We start from the raw sequence: 17,289 nt of genomic DNA, 5'->3' as shown, positions 1-17,289 counted from the left end.
GGTAAAGAAGGAACCACTCTGAGGCATGTCCTCAGGTGAAACAACGGCCTTCCCTACTCCCCTCTGCACCCCTAGGTACAGACGACTGCTCTGATGGGTGTGCAGGGTCCCCGGTCCCAGGCCTTTACAGTACCTGTCAGGGCCATGGTGTCCGCCTTCTTGCTCTCCCGGGCCCCCTTCTGGGCCCACACCTGGACCGTGTACTCCACGCCCGGCCTCAGGCCCGTCAGCACGGTGCTGCTCTGCTCCTTCCCCACCGGCACCTCCCCGGTGTCTCCATCGGCGGACGTGTAGCGCACCATGTACCTGTCGATGACGGCCTGCACCGGGTCCCAGGAGACGGTGGCCGTGTTCTCTGTCACCCGGTCGGTCACCAGGTTTTGGGGGCTGTCAATGTCTTTTGAAAAAGGAAAGGCTACATTTTAGAGCCAAGGGAGACCATCCTACCTCCCGACCCTGTCTCTAGGAGCTCTCCATTCAAGTTATCTTTAATAATGATCCAATTCCATTGCAACCAGGAGTGAAAGGCCCCTGGTTTCCATTTTCCAGGGAAACAAACCACTGGACACTAATATGGAAATTTTCTCCCTAGCTTCCACAAAAATAACAATAAAAGTCTCCCGAACAACAAGACAAGCCACCCAAACTGCTGTTCGAACAACCTCCTCTGGTTGTCTCCACATTATGTGGTGGTTTTGTTTTACAGAGTCTCAGAGTTGAGAGGTCAGATCTTCCCACCTTCTTGTCTCTTACAAAAGGGGAAGAGAATGGAGGTCCAGAGGAATGAAAAGGCTCGCCCAAGATCCTGCCATTTCCCTGTGTTAAAACGCAGACAAATCCCTCTCTGCTCTGAACTTTGAAGCCTCCCGCCTTCTAAAGGACTCTGCTCCTTTTCATCTGCCCTCTCTCCAGCACCATCAGCCTCTCCCACTCTCCCGCCCCTCTGCATGCCTCAGCCCACGGACTTCTCGGGAGAGCGGTCTGCATGCCTCCACTATCAGTCCGCCCCTCACATCCACTCCTCGAGCAGTGAAGTTTGGCAATTTTTGACACCACGTCACCGACCCCACTAGTATAGGTCACCACCGACTCTGCACTGCCAGATCCGACGGACGCTCGCCACCCCCAGAGGCGTTTGGCAGAGCTGACCCACTCCCTCTGTCTTAAATGCTCTCGGCTCTTGACTGGCGTGACTACACCCTCCTCTGGTTTTCTCCTAACTGCCCGACCCCTTCTCCATCTCCTTTGTCGGCAACCTGGAAATGTGGGGCACCAAGGCCCCCGTCTTCCTCTCTACACCTCTCCCTAAGCGAACCCATCCACGTCCGTGGCTCTGAATGCCAACCAATGCTCTCAGCTCCCTGATACACGAGCCCCTGGCTTGCATCCGCAACCATATACCCAGCACAGCACGTAGCCTATGTTGGACGCTCGACCAATATTTGTAGGATCGATGAATAAATCAATTAGCCAAGGAATCACACAAGTTTCTCCAGCTTAAATGTCTGAAAGTCTTAACATCCCCCCCCACACCGAGCCTATTTATCTCTGAGCCTCCCCTCTCCGAAAATGATGCCCCAACCTTCCATGTTGCTCAAGCCAGAAACCCCGGTCTTACCTGATTCATTTTCTTCCTGCCCCACACCTCATCCATCAACAAATACTGCCATTTATAACTCCAAAATATGTGCTCAGATACTCCCTCTCCTCTTTCCCAATGGCCATCATCACCTCTTGCCCGGATTTTACACTAGAGTCTTCATTAACCCTCCTAACGCTACCCTTGTCACGTCCTCTGTTTATTCTCTTCACTGTGGCCTGAATAAACTGTTTTAAACAAATATGACATCGTGTTGCTCTTCTTCTAACAAATGTAACCTTCCTTCAGGCACGTGGGGTCCTGTGTGAGTGACCCTGCCTCCTTCCCACCCGCCCCACGTCACCTCCTCTCTCGCCCTCTGCGCTCCAGCAACACCAGCCCCCTTGCGGTCCCGTGTCCATCTCAGCTGCTGCAGCTTAGGGCCGTCAGGTGCACTCTTCCCTCAGCCAGAAGCGGCTAGTTTTCTCCAATACCCATCCTCCCCTTCTTCCGTAGGCATACTGTCCAGTGGATCTCTCTGTAATGATGGAAGTACTCTGCCCTGTCCAATACAGTGGCCATTAGAAACGTGGCTCTGGACCATCTGAAATGTGGGGAGTCCAACTTTGAAAATAATTTAGTTGCTTTTAATTAATTAAAATTTAAGCTGCCACAGGCAGCCAGGGGCTACTGAATTGGAGAGGACGGTCTAACAGAAGGGTAAGGTGGGCACATGATCACCCAGCTGAAGACTCCGTTTCCCAGCCTTTCCTGTAGTGAGGTCTGGCACCGTGCTTTGGGTCTGGCCAGTGGAACACGAGAAGAACTAAAGGACGCGTGCAGTGTTCCAGTCGTGTCCTTCCCTTTCCCAGGTCCCTTTCCACTTCTGGAATGAGGACAGATGACCACACAGATGAAGGCAACCCCCTAGGGATGACTGAACACAATACCGAAGGAGCCGGGGTCTCCTGTGCCGTGGGGCTACCTCATCAGCCCTGGGCCACTTCTACTCTGCCCACTCCACAAGAGAAGAGTAAGCTTCTTTCTTGTTTAAGGATATGTTCTTTGGATGTTTCTGTCTATATGTATCTTAACCAGGATTCGTTCCATCCCGTCTAAGAAACACCTCTACCCTGCTATTCTTTATACCTGCGCCAGGTACATCTCCTTCATAGAACTTATCATAATTATAGTTACAAGTTGGTTTCCTTGTTGATTGTCTTTCCCACTGGACTGCAAGACAGCAGGAATCATATTTGTTTTGGTGCCACTGGATCGCAGGCCTGGCCTTTGGAAAATGCTCACCAAAACTTAGCGTAGGCCGAAATGAACACAGAGCTCCAACCTCCAAGGAAACATTTATTCCTCTAAACTACACACCATCTATTAAGGCAAACCCACAGAAAACAGCTTTGCCACAAAACAGTTCTCTAATCCAGTGCTTTTTCGGAATTTTATGTTGTTTTTACCATTCTATAATTTTTTATCACTGAGAAGCAGAGTTGTTAAAACACAAGCCTGGGGAAAGAGTTTTAAGACCTTCACAGGACTGTTCAGTATGTACCCCATAACTATGCTTTGATTTTTTTTTTTTTTTTTTTTTTTTTTGGTACGGGAATGAGGTTATTTTCCAACAAACCTGCCTAAAACAGTCCCTGAGTCACAGACCCAAAAGGCAGCAGTGGCATAATTCAGCAGCAGCATCAACCCCTAGTGATGACCCCAGTTTCTGTTCTCCTCCCTCCTGTTACCTGTGGGGGCCGTGGTGTCCGCCTTCTTGCTCTCCCGGGCCCCCTTCTGGGCCCACACCTGGACCGTGTACTCCACGCCCGGCCTCAGGCCCGTCAGCACGGTGCTGCTCTGCTCCTTCCCCACCGGCACCTCCCCGGTGTCTCCATCGGCGGACGTGTAGCACACCATGTACCTGTCGATGACGGCCTGCACCGGGTCCCAGGAGACGGTGGCCGTGTTCTCTGTCACCCGGTCGGTCACCAGGTTTTGGGGGCTGTCAATGTCTAAAAGGAAAAGTACTCATCAACGTGCACTAGTTATAGGCCACAGAGTGCAGAAACTCACATCGTTTGGCTTGGAGTGAGGCCCTTTCATGTTACGTGGTCTTTCCGTCACCTACGCTCTAACTGCTTCACTAACATATGTCTTCTCTCCCCAGACAGAGTTGGGCTCCTCAAGCAGAAAGCACAGTAAACCAAAATCTGCAAATCTACACTATTACCTTTACCAAGAGTGTAACAAAACAAATCTCATTATTGATTTGGGAAGCATATATCAAACCCCCACTATGTGCAAGGCATGGTGTTATGTGGCGTTCAGGGTTCAGTTGAAGACACAGTCCATGCTCACAAGCAGTAATCATTTTGTTTCTAGCATCATGTCAATGGAGACTTCTGATCTCATCCAAGATGATTCTAATAACTAGATGCAAATGTCGGCTCCTAGAGGAAGAGGGCAGCGACCATATCTCCTCTGGGTTGCCACAGCCTCGTAGAGAACACAGCACATGGTAAATGCTCAACACACATTGCTGAGTGGATCAGCCAAATGAAGACCAGTTTTAATATGCTTTACACATCATAGATGCACTTGTAACGCTGGTTGGCTGGTTAAATCACTACAGAAATACTGCCAAACATCTCTTTCCCAATAAAATTAAAATATAACATATAAGTTACCCTTATCCTCAAAACCAGATTATCATGATTCATTCATGCTAAAGCACACCACATAGATCAACTTGCTCTGGTAGATGTAAAGTCTATTTTATAAAGTTGAGTTATCAACATATTATTTAATAATATTAACAACATTTGATTTTCATTTTCTCCTCCCACTCAAAACACAAGGACAGACCCTTAATGCTGTCCACAGTGAAATATCCACGCACTCAGACCAGGAGCAGCTGGACACGACCATCCAATCACGGCAAAACTGCACTTTGGAAACTGCCACAGGGGACTGACTTGTAAGGAAACCAGTTAAAGGGACGTGAGAGGCGGTGTGTGCAGTCTCTTATGAAAGGACACTATTCTGCTCTTCTATAAGTCATTGATTCTTCCAGGGTCAAACAGGAAAACAACTCTTGACCAGCCACACGCTTAGGCCTTACATTCTCAAAGAACAAGGCTCCATTACCTGTCGGGGCCATGGTGTCCGCCTTCTTGCTCTCCCGGGCCCCCTTCTGGGCCCACACCTGGACCGTGTACTCCACGCCCGGCCTCAGGCCCGTCAGCACGGCGCTGCTCTGCTCCTTCCCCACCGGCACCTCCCCGGTGTCTCCATCGGCGGACGTGTAGCGCACCATGTACCTGTCGATGACGGCCTGCACCGGGTCCCAGGAGACGGTGGCCGTGTTCTCTGTCACCCGGTCGGTCACCAGGTTTTGGGGGCTGTCAATGTCTTTAAAAAAGATATTTGGAAAGCCTAAGCTTTGAAGCCATGGAAGAGATACTCACCACCCACCACTCTCATTTCATCTTCTAGAACTCTCTTAGCACAAAGCAATGGTATTCCCATCCAGAATCTGCTGGGAGTCAAGGGAGAAAGGAACCCCAGTTCCCAATTTCAAAAGACTACACATTGTAAGCTTAACATACTCTTTTGGCTTTTAGCTCCCTAAAATATATGAGGAACGACATCTTCTTAACAACATTATGTCACATCACAACAGTCATTAAACATCTGCCATGACGTTCAGGGTACATAGTTTATCATTTTATCATGGGCTGCTTCACGGGCAGTCATTCTAAAAGTATTATCACAAGCATTGCAACGATCAGAGCCTATAAACATCTTTGCTGAGTCCGCTGAAAACATGGCCACCGCCATGTTTCTCCCTTCCTGTGGGCTGAGTGGTTTCGTGAGCAGCTCACCAGGACCAGGCAGAGAGAGCTACCAACTACCACCTCGCTGAGGTCACTACTAGGACTCACTGTCCTTTCTGGTCTCTGTGACTTTCTCTGCAAAGTCTCTCATCTCAGGCCGCCTTTTGGGTATCATGCACACTCAAATCCGCATGCTCAAAATTCAGTTCTGATTGATCTTTTTCTTATTACCTGTTGGGGCCGTGGTGTCGGCTTTCTTGCTCTCCCGGGCCCCCTTCTGGGCCCACACCTGGACCGTGTACTCCACGCCCGGCCTCAGGCCCGTCAGCACAGCGCTGCTCTGCTCCTTCCCCACCGGCACCTCCCCGGTGTCTCCATCGGCGGACGTGTAGCGCACCATGTACCTGTCGATGACGGCCTGCACCGGGTCCCAGGAGACGGTGGCCGTGTTCTCTGTCACCCGGTCGGTCACCAGGTTTGTTGGGCTGTCAATGTCTGAAAGGAAAGTTAAAGCGCACCATTAATAAGCACCGAAGAGGGAGACCGTGTTGCTTGAAGGGAGGCAGTTTCCTGGTCTTGTGGTTTTCCCATGTCCTGTCAGTTTTCAGGTGTGTCACCAAGACCGAACTTCTCTCCACAGCTAGACTCTTGGATCCTCAAGAAGGCAGCACAGGATAATGGAATGAGCAGGAGTATCCAGAGTCAGAAGAGCTAGTTTGCAGTTTCAGCCCAGAGATGCAGAGCAGAGGGGCAGGAAAAGCCCTGAGCAGAGCCAACAGACTGGGGATGTAGGCCCAGCTCTGCCATCAGCCAGCCATGGCCCTGGACAGCTAGCACTGCTGTCCCCAGCTGAACCTCAGTTCCTTCTTTGTAAAATATGGGCCTTACTAAATAGATACGAAGGTACCATAATATGCAATGAATATGCCACAAATCTGACTCCATGAATCATCAGCTGACTTTGTGACTTGTAAAAATCATTCACTTCTTTGTATTTGAGATTTCTTAACTATAAAATGGGGATATTGATTCCTGCTCTACCCATCTCACCAAATACCTCTGAGGACGAAGCAATTGAAGAATATAACCCTCATTCATTGCTGGTGGGTATATAAAATACTGCCACCATTCTGGGAATAACTTGGCCATTCCTCAAAAAGTGAAACATAGAGTTATCATATGACCCAGCAATTCCACTCCTAGGTATATACCCAAATGAACTGAAAGCATATGTCCACACAAAAAGTTGTACCATAAACGCTCATAGTAACCCTATTCACAATAGCCAAAAAGTGGAAAAAGCACAAATGCTGATCAAGTGACAAATGGATAAACAATGTGTTACATCCATACAATGGAATATTATTTGGCAAGAAAATAAAGTACCCATACATGCTCCAACATGGATGAAATTTGAAAATATTATGTGTAGTTAATAAAGCCAGTCACGAAAGACCACATGCTGTGTGAATCCATTTATATGAAATGTCCAGAATAAGGACCTTCTGTCTCTATAGAGACAGAAAGTAATAGTTTCCTAGGGCTGGGGGGAGTGGGGGCAGGAGGCACTATTAACGGACATGGGGTTTCTTTCTGGAGTGATGACAATATTCTGATTAGATAATAGTGATGGTTGTAGAACTCTGTAAATACACTAAAAACCACTGAACTATATGCTTTAAAAGAGTACATTGTATAGAAAGTAAATCATATCTCAATAAGTCTGTTCTTAAAAAATGAGGACACAGAGATGAATGAGCTTTAAAAATTATGAACTGTTACAGGATGTAAGTGCAACTTTAGGACCCTGAGAACGGAGCACACAGTGCTTCAGAGAGGATTTATCCCCTAAGAAAACAATAACCCTTCCTTGCTTCAAAAAGATCAGAGTGAAAAAAACACTTCCCTAAAGTACTAGGCTCGCAGATCCTAACATATATGGTTTCTTTACATCTTTTCCCTCTTAAGACAAAACATTTCAACGATTGAGTACAAATCAGAGGAACAGTGGGTAGATGGGACCGATCACCATCTATCTTTACAAGACCAAAGTATGAGGCCAATATGAGCTCCTTATTTGGAGGTAATGTGTAAAAGGAAGGTGAGGGATGGTGTGTGTGATCTCCTACAAAGGAACACTATCCTGCTCTTCCATAAATCATCTAGTCCACCAGTGTCAAAGCAGGAAAACAAAACTTGATTAGCCATAGGTTTAGGTCTTACATTCTCAAAGAACAAGGCTCCATTACCTGTCGGGGCCATGGTGTCCGCCTTCTTGCTCTCCCGGGCCCCCTTCTGGGCCCACACCTGGACCGTGTACTCCACGCCCGGCCTCAGGCCCGTCAGCACGGTGCTGCTCTGCTCCTTCCCCACCGGCACCTCCCCGGTGTCTCCATCGGCGGACGTGTAGCGCACCATGTACCTGTCGATGACGGCCTGCACCGGGTCCCAGGAGACGGTGGCCGTGTTCTCTGTCACCCGGTCGGTCACCAGGTTTTGGGGGCTGTCAATGTCTTTAAAAAAGATATTTGGAAAGCCTAAGCTTTGAAGCCATGGAAGAGATACTCACCACCCACCACTCTCATTTCATCTTCTAGAACTCTCTTAGCACAAAGCAATGGTATTCCCATCCAGAATCTGCTGGGAGTCAAGGGAGAAAGGAACCCCAGTTCCCAATTTCAAAAGACTACACATTGTAAGCTTAACATACTCTTTTGGCTTTTAGCTCCCTAAAATATATGAGGAACGACATCTTCTTAACAACATTATGTCACATCACAACAGTCATTAAACATCTGCCATGACGTTCAGGGTACATAGTTTATCATTTTATCATGGGCTGCTTCACGGGCAGTCATTCTAAAAGTATTATCACAAGCATTGCAACGATCAGAGCCTATAAACATCTTTGCTGAGTCCGCTGAAAACATGGCCACCGCCATGTTTCTCCCTTCCTGTGGGCTGAGTGGTTTCGTGAGCAGCTCACCAGGACCAGGCAGAGAGAGCTACCAACTACCACCTCGCTGAGGTCACTACTAGGACTCACTGTCCTTTCTGGTCTCTGTGACTTTCTCTGCAAAGTCTCTCATCTCAGGCCGCCTTTTGGGTATCATGCACACTCAAATCCGCATGCTCAAAATTCAGTTCTGATTGATCTTTTTCTTATTACCTGTTGGGGCCGTGGTGTCGGCTTTCTTGCTCTCCCGGGCCCCCTTCTGGGCCCACACCTGGACCGTGTACTCCACGCCCGGCCTCAGGCCCGTCAGCACGGTGCTGCTCTGCTCCTTCCCCACCGGCACCTCCCCGGTGTCTCCATCGGCGGACGTGTAGCGCACCATGTACCTGTCGATGACGGCCTGCACCGGGTCCCAGGAGACGGTGGCCGTGTTCTCTGTCACCCGGTCGGTCACCAGGTTTGTTGGGCTGTCAATGTCTGAAAGGAAAGTTAAAGCGCACCATTAATAAGCACCGAAGAGGGAGACCGTGTTGCTTGAAGGGAGGCAGTTTCCTGGTCTTGTGGTTTTCCCATGTCCTATGTCAGTTTTCAATTGTTTCAGGGACATAGACCTTCTCTCCACAGCTGGCCTCTTGGATCCTCGAAGAGGCAGCACACGACAGCAGGATAAGCACTAGATCCAAGTCAGAAAAGCTGTGGTCCTGCACATCTCAACGGTCTCTGGCTGGGCCTCAGCCTCATCACCTGCAAATCTGGGGTTCAGGTCAGATAGACTTTAATGTTCTTTTGAGCACTAATGTTCCATGCATACATCTAATTTCATAAATTACTAACTTGTTTCATGACCTTGGATGGCTCACCTCACCTCTATGCATGGATAAAATAGGACTGTTAATAGTTATTGTAAATATTTCACTGGATGGCTCTGAAAACCAAGACAAAAAATACCATGTAAAAAGGGGCCTTGAAAATACTGAAGTATTACACTGTCTGCAGAATAAAAAAAGCAGGACAAGATATTAGTGTATAGCCTGGAAACTAGCTGTATTAAATGAGTTAACAATACGCCCTTTGTGACAACTCTTTGCACAGAGTAGATGCCCAATGACCATAAGCTATTATTGATATCACCTTGCTGATATTTTATGAGTGAAGAAGATTATGCTCCTCCAAACTATACACAGAGAAGGTATTCAAAAATGCAGTCACCAAGAAAATAACAACATGTCTTTGTTCCAAATAGTTTATTGCAAAAGTCGTTTCCCTAAAGTCTTTGCCTCTAGGTCGTGTCACATATGTGCAATGGTATGTTCAAGCAGGACTCCTCTTATCTTGGTTTGGGCTGTGACTCCAAGAAAACTGGTATCTACATTCCAATCTGAAAGCCCACAGTCAAAGTAGGACCAACAGTCCCGTGGCCCTTAGCTGGCCAAACCATCTCCAGACAATGAAAGAGGTTGGAGAGGCCAAAGGGATGGGACTTCAAGAGTGGATTTCTTTGGACAGAGTTACACTGAGTTTCATGGGTGAGACCCAAACCTCAAATGAGCAAGTGTTCTCAATCAGGAATGATTGGCAATATCTGGAGACCTACTTGGTTGTCACAATTCGGTGTGGGATGCAGAGGCTACTGGAGTCTAATGGGTAGAGGCCAGGGATGCTGTTAAACAGCATACGGTGCCTGAGACCAACCCCTGCAACAAAGATTTCTCCAGCCAAATATTTCACTAGTGCCAAGACTGAGAAACTCTGCCCAACACTTGGGGAACACCGTAGGCTGGTGTCTGACATGTATCTAAAATACCTAAGGGGTGAGAAAATGGCTGTTTGCTCTGATAGAGAGCATTGCAAAAGAACCATGTATCTAGTTGAATGGATTAAAGGATGCCTGCATATGCCCTGTAGACCAGACATGGACCAAGGAAAGAAGAGCCCACCTGGGATTATTTTAGAAGCTGTCCAAGACACTCAGCCAGAGGGGTGAGGTGATGCCACCAGAAAGGCACTGGAGTGCACCCCACATGTGTAGGCAGAGGAAGGGGAGTAGGTGACCAGCAGGAGAGATGCATCTGTCACAGGATCACTATGATGACAGCTCAGAGTGTAAGAGGGTCCCTGAAGAACGCACAGAAGTGCTCCACGAGGGAAACATTAGCTTTAACACTGGTCAGGCCCCATGACAGCTGTGAAGGTTATAGTAAAACAGGACCCCTTACCTCTCCTTCTCCTGACCCCTGGCCTCTCTCCAAGCTGTACCAAACATAAATGGGCCAGAAACTACAGTTAGCATGCTAGAAGGAGGGTGTCTGAAGTATAAGAAGGGAAATACAAGAGCAGTCGAGCAGACCCCCCTTCCCATGGCAAATGGCCCACGCCAGTGGAGAGGAGAAGACTTAACTTTAAATGAAGTATTGATATAGACATTTTAATTACTAAAATGATATGTGTTGAGGACTAAAAATGACTAGATACTTGCTTATTTTTAGCTAATAGAGCATTATTATTATCTCTGCCTAAAACATTCATCCGAAGGGCAGAAATAAAAAACAAGTTCCAAGAAAGGGTTTAAACAGGTGAAGAGGGAAAACAAAGTTGGTTTGGGATCACAGTCCGGCTTCCCCCACATGGAAGGCACTTGTGCTTTCATCCCGTTTAGTCCGTATCAGGTGAGGCACTTCGTGTGTTCACAACACGGAAGATGCACAGGCAGAGAACAAAGGACCACAAGCAATCACATCAATCTTTAAAGACCAAAGTTTGAAGGCCGCAAGATGAGCTGTGCATTCTACGAGAAGCCATCAAATAGAAGTAAGGCATACAATGAACTCTATAAGCACACCATTGCACTCTGTAAAACCTCCCTTTCTGCCAAGGTCACAGAAGGAAAACCAACTGAAACAGACATGAGTTTAGCAGTGACACAGGGATGATGCACGCTCCGTTACCTGTCGGGGCCGTGGTGTCGGCCTTCTTGCCCTCTCGGGTCCCCTTCTGGGCCCACACCTGGACCGTGTACTCCACGCCCGGCCTCAGGCCCGTCAGCACGGTGCTGCTCTGCTCCTTCCCCACCGGCACCTCCCCGGTGTCTCCATCGGCGGACGTGTAGCGCACCATGTACCTGTCGATGACGGCCTGCACCGGGTCCCAGGAGACGGTGGCCGTGTTCTCTGTCACCCGGTCGGTCACCAGGTTTTGGGGGCTGTCAATGTCTTTAAGAGAGATGAAAGAAATGTAACATTTACCAACTCTCTGGTTCCAGAGAGGCCAGCACATACACAGACAAAATGATGATCTCAACAAATTTCAGAATCTGTTATGTGCCAGTGATTGGGATAACTTAAGGGTTTAATTAAGCAAGTGGTCTGAAATTCCAAGAATGAGCTAATAGCATGTAAGGAGACGTAGGGTTTTCAGACAAAGCCAAAACAGTCTCAGCTCTATAAACTTTACCCACAAGTAGACTCTGGATTTTTAAAAAATTGGTCTTCATATACAAATTTCTCCATTACCCTGGGTTTATATAATACACTCTTTGAGTTCTGATTCCCTGTACCTGAAAGCAATTATACTTCAGTAAATCTCTGCAGTGGCTCTAATATTTTATTTGGGAATAAAAATATCCTGAAAGTAGGAGCTGTTAGTTCTTTCCATATAAAACATTATGCCTACAGCCAGAGCACCAGAAGACTTCAACTGATGGTCTTTGAGGTCTGGGCTGATAAAAAAAAAAAAATAATAATCCTACTTGGGTAGGAATCTGTCTGGGTTTCAATACAGTTAAACTGGGTTGGAATCTGGGCACCGTTTCTTAGTTGCTGACTTTGGACAGACTCCAAATTTAAGTCTCCGTCTCCTCATCTCCACAAAGAAGGAAATACCAGTACCTACCTCACAGGTTATGACAAATCACAGATGAAATATTCACATGGAAAAATGCTTGAATATAAGCTCTTTGTTATTACAAGTGTCATTCGAGGCACGAAATTCCCCCCTTTCTCCTTGAAATGTGAACCTCTGAGTCAGAAATCCAAGTAGTTGGGTACATGATTAGCAATGCCTTTATGATCCTGTTTCAAAAACCACTTCCTCAAAATGGCTGAGCTTTCCATAACAGCAACTGCATCTCAAGCCCGTGCCCCATTGCTCAACACGCATGGCCAGGCCAGCGGGATGGAGCACACAGCCAAGGAGACAACTTGCCTTGAGGAGCAAAGACATACAAGGGGGAGTTTAATTCTGGGATTCTGAGCTGGCTTTGATGCTGCCGCCCCATCCTTCATGACTCCCCTCTGTCCACCACCAACACCACTTAAGATTGTTAAGAGACTTGCATATTAAAAATAAGACACAACCAGCCCATCCTATCCTTACATCTTATGCCTTATGCTGCCCCCCCCCAAGCAGCTGAGGTGCTAACTCACACCACCGCCACCTGAGAGCGGGGAAGATTCTTCTCTATCCCAACTTCCACCATCTTAAAAAGACTGACCCACAGGCCTCCCTTTCACAACACTCAAAATCCTAGAAAACAGAAAGCCTCGTGTAATATAAACCAGGAGTTGGCAATTTACAACGCATGGGCCAAATCTGACCCACTGCCTATTTTTATAAAGTTTCATTGAACACAGTCATACCAGGTCATTTACATACTCTCCATGGCTGTTTTCACATTTCAATGGCGGAGCTGAATAGTTGTATCAGAGACGGCATGGTCCCCAAAGCTGAAAACATGGACTATCTGGCCCCTCACAGAAAGTCTGCTAGTTTAAACAAATCTAGATCTCACCCTCCTTACTGGCAACTTCTCCTTCCCCTGGAGGAGATAAGGCCCACCTGGACCCAGGAGGCTACATGCCATTAAATACTTCAAGGGCTAGGGGCACCTGGGTGGCTCAGTCCGTTCAGCATACGATTCTTGGTTTCAGCTCAGTTCATGATCCCACAGTTCATAGGTCCGGGCCCCCCCCCCAGCCCCCACCGCTGCCAGCACAGAGCCTGCTTGGGATTCTCTCTCTCCCTCTCTTTGCCCCTCCTTCACTCACACTGTCTCTGTCTCTCTCAAAATAAACTTTAAACAAACAAACAAACAAATAAATGAAAAAATAACCAAAAACTTCAAGGGCTGTTTGCTGATTAGCATTTGCTATGGACTGAATATTTGTGCTCCCCTCCAACTCCCAGGTTGAAGCCCTAACCACAAATTTGCTGGTATTTGGAGGTAATTAGGTTTAGGTGAGGTCGTGGGGGTGGGTTCCCTATGGTGGCATCAGTGTCTCACAAGAAGAGTTTCTTCTCTCTGCCCTATAAAGGTGTAGGAAGAAGGTAGCCATCTATTAGCCAAGAAGAGGGTTCTCACCAGGAACTGAATCAGCCCGTGCCCAGATCATGGAGCTTTCCAGGCTCCAAGATTGTGAGAAATAAACCTCTTTTGTTTAAGCCCCCAGTCTATGATATTCTGTTATAGCAGCCAGAGCAGACTAAGACACGTTCTAAGAAATAATCACTACTACCGCTCGCGTAGCCCTTGCTATATGTCGGGCACTTACATGAATTCACTCATGCAACCCTCACAACAACTCTTTGATGTAAATACTCATATGCCCCACTTTACAGACAAGAATGTGAGGAACAGAGGTCAGCTGACTTGCCCAAAGTCCCTCAGCTACTAAATGGCAGAGCTGGGATTAAAACTTGGACAGTCAAGCTTCTGAATCCACATTCCTAACTAATTAATGGCTTCTCTGGGCACCTCTGTACTAAGTGACTGTCCAGAATGGAGCCCAGTGAATAAGAAAATCCTTTTCTAGGATTCCTGTCAAGTGTCTGCAACCTCAAGCAGCCTCCAGGATTAGACTGCTCTGGACTCAGGGACAGTACCAGCGGAGGGTTTAAACACAAAGCAGGTGTGGGATACGCTCCCCTGCAGCCTCAGGACATCTGCAAACCCAAGCTGGGCCGAAGGCGGGCTATATTTCACAGCTGGGTGAAATATAGGGACCCGTATGGTTTCTGAAAGCTTAAACGCAGAATCAGTACATTCGGTGACTGTTGACTCAGGATGCAAACCATTTCCATGGTCTGAAAGAGAGCTCCAGATTATAAGCAAAGTGCCTGTACAGCCACTGCAAACTGAGATAAGCATTCAAATTCACTGTCAGCCAAATGTTTTGAGTTTTAACGTCCAAAAAAATGAAAATTAGGAAGTGTTACTCTTCTCTGAGAGAGTTGCATATGGAATTCTAACCCAAATAAGTATGACCTTCTGTGTAACGTAAAAAGGCTGGTCTCTTTTGTTTGAAGTTAAAAGGGGAGAAATCATAATTGTGAAATTTGAAATTGCTTTTGCAACCCCCTTCCCCACCCCCGCAAGCAAAAGAGCTGATGCTAGGTGGGCATCGGACTCCTGATTCAAAAATCAGCCTCCTCCCCGCTGTGAGGAAATCTGTTTAGGCTCCCGTTCCTCTGTTACCTGTGAGGGCCTTGGTGTCGGCCTTCTTGCTCTCCTGGCTGCCCCTCTCGGCCCACACGTAGACTCTGTACGCCTCTCCCGGCTTCAGGCCCGTCAGGACGGTGCTGCTCTCCTCCCTGGGCACCGCCATGTCCCTGGTGTCCCCATCAGCAGAGGTGTAGCGCACCACGTACTTGTCTACGACAGCCTGGACTGGGGTCCAGGAGACTACCGCTGTGTCTTCTGTCACTCGGTCGGTGACCACGTTGGTTGGGCTATCGATTTCTTCATAAAAATATACGAGAAAGAAAAGTTAGAGAAGACGTTTGGCTGGCCAAAATCACAGGGGCTTCAAGATCTAGTTCATCCAGGTGACCGAGTTCCATGGTCCATACAATGCAAGAGGGTCTCTCCATCATCTGTGACAGGTGGACAGCTGGCAGAGCTCTACTTGAACTGTAGGCTGAGAAAGGGCTCCCTGATGGACAAAACAATCCCTTCCATTTTGAGACCAATGAGCACGTTAGACAAGACTCCTGCAAATGCAGTCACATGAAATGGAACTCCTTCAAGAGGCATATGGAATACACCTAATGCTTCTTCTGGGAGACCCTCCAGCAGGTGTTCAAGAATAGTAACCATTCTCCTTCCTAACTCTCCTCAAGTCAAAACAGCTTCACCTCTCCAATGTCTGTATTTATAGGTTATTAACTTTTGTATCATTATATCATATCATATCATGCCATACCATATTATATCATATTATACTTTCAAATTACAGTTTCTAGACCTGGCACTTACATCTGGACATGCTTTCTTTCCCTTGATCAAAGAAAAATCCCCAAAACTCAGTCCATTCATTCAACAATTCACTGACCATCCGTTTCATGCCAGGGAATATAATGGCACTCAGGAGTCACCAATGAACAAAACAATCAGAAATCCCTACCTATGCAAGGTTGATGTTCTAGAAGGACGAACCGAGAACAACATACCCCTCCATGTCCTAGACACTGTTCCCTCAATAACATATCTTCAGCCCACAGCCTCAGAAAATCCCTACGCTTTTCAACACGTGTCCCTGCTGACCCAGGGGTTGTCAACATTGGGCACCTCCTCAGTATCACCTGCAGAGAGCTCATTTCAAGTCTCAGATATGCACTGACATCTCTGCTGAAAAAACAAATAAGCAAGACTCCGCAGGTAATTCTGATGCACAGCCAAGGCTGAGAATCCCACATTGAGCCACATCTTCCCCATTTAAGATGCATATAAAATACATCTCCAATGTTTATTCTTGTTATATTTCACCTTATGGACTTCATTTATAATTTAGTCTTTCACTCAACATGCTGATTTTCCTTTCTAGCTTATCATTTACAAACCTAATAGGTAAGCATCCGAGTGCAGCATCCGTTCAAGGTCACTGATAAGGGCGCTGCACAGAACAAAGCTGACATTTGGTGCCAAGAACCCTCCCCACCTGCAGATCTGTACCCTTTTGGGGAAAGACACACGAAACAGGTTCCTCCTCTCAGAAATTTAAGCAGCTTTCCTTCCTCCCCATCCTGCCCTGGTTCTCTTGGCCAAGGGTCCTCCGGCAGAGAAGTTCCGACGCTACAAAGCTGCATTTTTTTCACATCAACTAGGATCAGCTTTCTTGAGCACAATGGCAGTGTCTTCTTTGTGTGCAAGGAAATGAAATATGTTCTGTCACCAGAGACAGTGCATATTTAATAAACCAACTGTCATCAATTGAGTGTATACTAAATGTAAGGTGCTTTTCACACATTACCCTATCAAACCTCATACTAACAACTCAAGGTTGTATCAGATTCCCCATGTACTAATTTTGAACATTAATAATGGTTACCATTTTTAGAGCACTAACCATACATACCAGGCTCAGAGAGGTTAGATAACTTAGCCAAGGTCACTCAGCTAGTAAATGGTAGTCACACATTCTACAAACGTTCCCTGAGTGCCTAGCTGGAGCTGGGAATTCAGTTTAACTCAGTTATTCATTTTCTATTTTTTTTAATTTTTTGTAATGTTTATTTATTTTTTGAGAGAGACAGAGCACGAGCAGGGGAGGGGCAGAGAGAGACAGAGACACGGAGCTGTCAGCACAGAGCCAGACAAGGGGCTCGAACCCACAAACCTTGAGATCATGACCTGAGCCAAAGTCAGATGCTTAACTGACTGAGCCACCCAGGCGCCCCGGTTTAACTCAGTTTTAAATTAAAGTGAGCCTGCCTGGAGCCTGCTTCAGATTCTGTGTCCCCTGTCTCTCCGCCCCTCCCCTGCCCGCACTCTGTCTCTCAAAAATAAATAAACATTAAAAAAAATTTTTTAAGTGTGCCCCTCCCCCACCAAAAGCTTAGTCAACGTGCTAACCCTCCGTACCTCAGCATGTGACCTTACTTGGAAATAGGGTCTTTCTAGAGATAATCAGGTCAAAATGAGG

General features: G+C 47.1%; 1 protein-coding gene across 1 annotated transcript in view; it reads right to left on the bottom strand.

Moving 5' to 3' along the window:
- Positions 1 to 17,289, bottom strand: part of TNN (tenascin N) — a 53,941-nt gene that overhangs the window by 21,506 nt on the left and 15,146 nt on the right. Inside the window, exons 6-11 of the mRNA XM_030303384.2 lie at positions 14,844 to 15,107; positions 8,588 to 8,851; positions 7,668 to 7,931; positions 4,730 to 4,993; positions 3,331 to 3,594; positions 134 to 397 (exon numbers count right to left, since the gene is read on the bottom strand). Of these exons, the coding sequence (XP_030159244.1) occupies positions 134 to 397; positions 3,331 to 3,594; positions 4,730 to 4,993; positions 7,668 to 7,931; positions 8,588 to 8,851; positions 14,844 to 15,107 (1,584 nt within the window). The remainder of the gene's footprint in view (positions 1 to 133; positions 398 to 3,330; positions 3,595 to 4,729; positions 4,994 to 7,667; positions 7,932 to 8,587; positions 8,852 to 14,843; positions 15,108 to 17,289) is intronic.

The sequence above is a fragment of the Lynx canadensis genome, chromosome F1 (genome assembly GCF_007474595.2).
Source record: "Lynx canadensis isolate LIC74 chromosome F1, mLynCan4.pri.v2, whole genome shotgun sequence".
NCBI classification, from domain to species: Eukaryota; Metazoa; Chordata; class Mammalia; order Carnivora; family Felidae; genus Lynx; species Lynx canadensis.
This window is presented reverse-complemented; position numbering and strand designations above follow the sequence as displayed.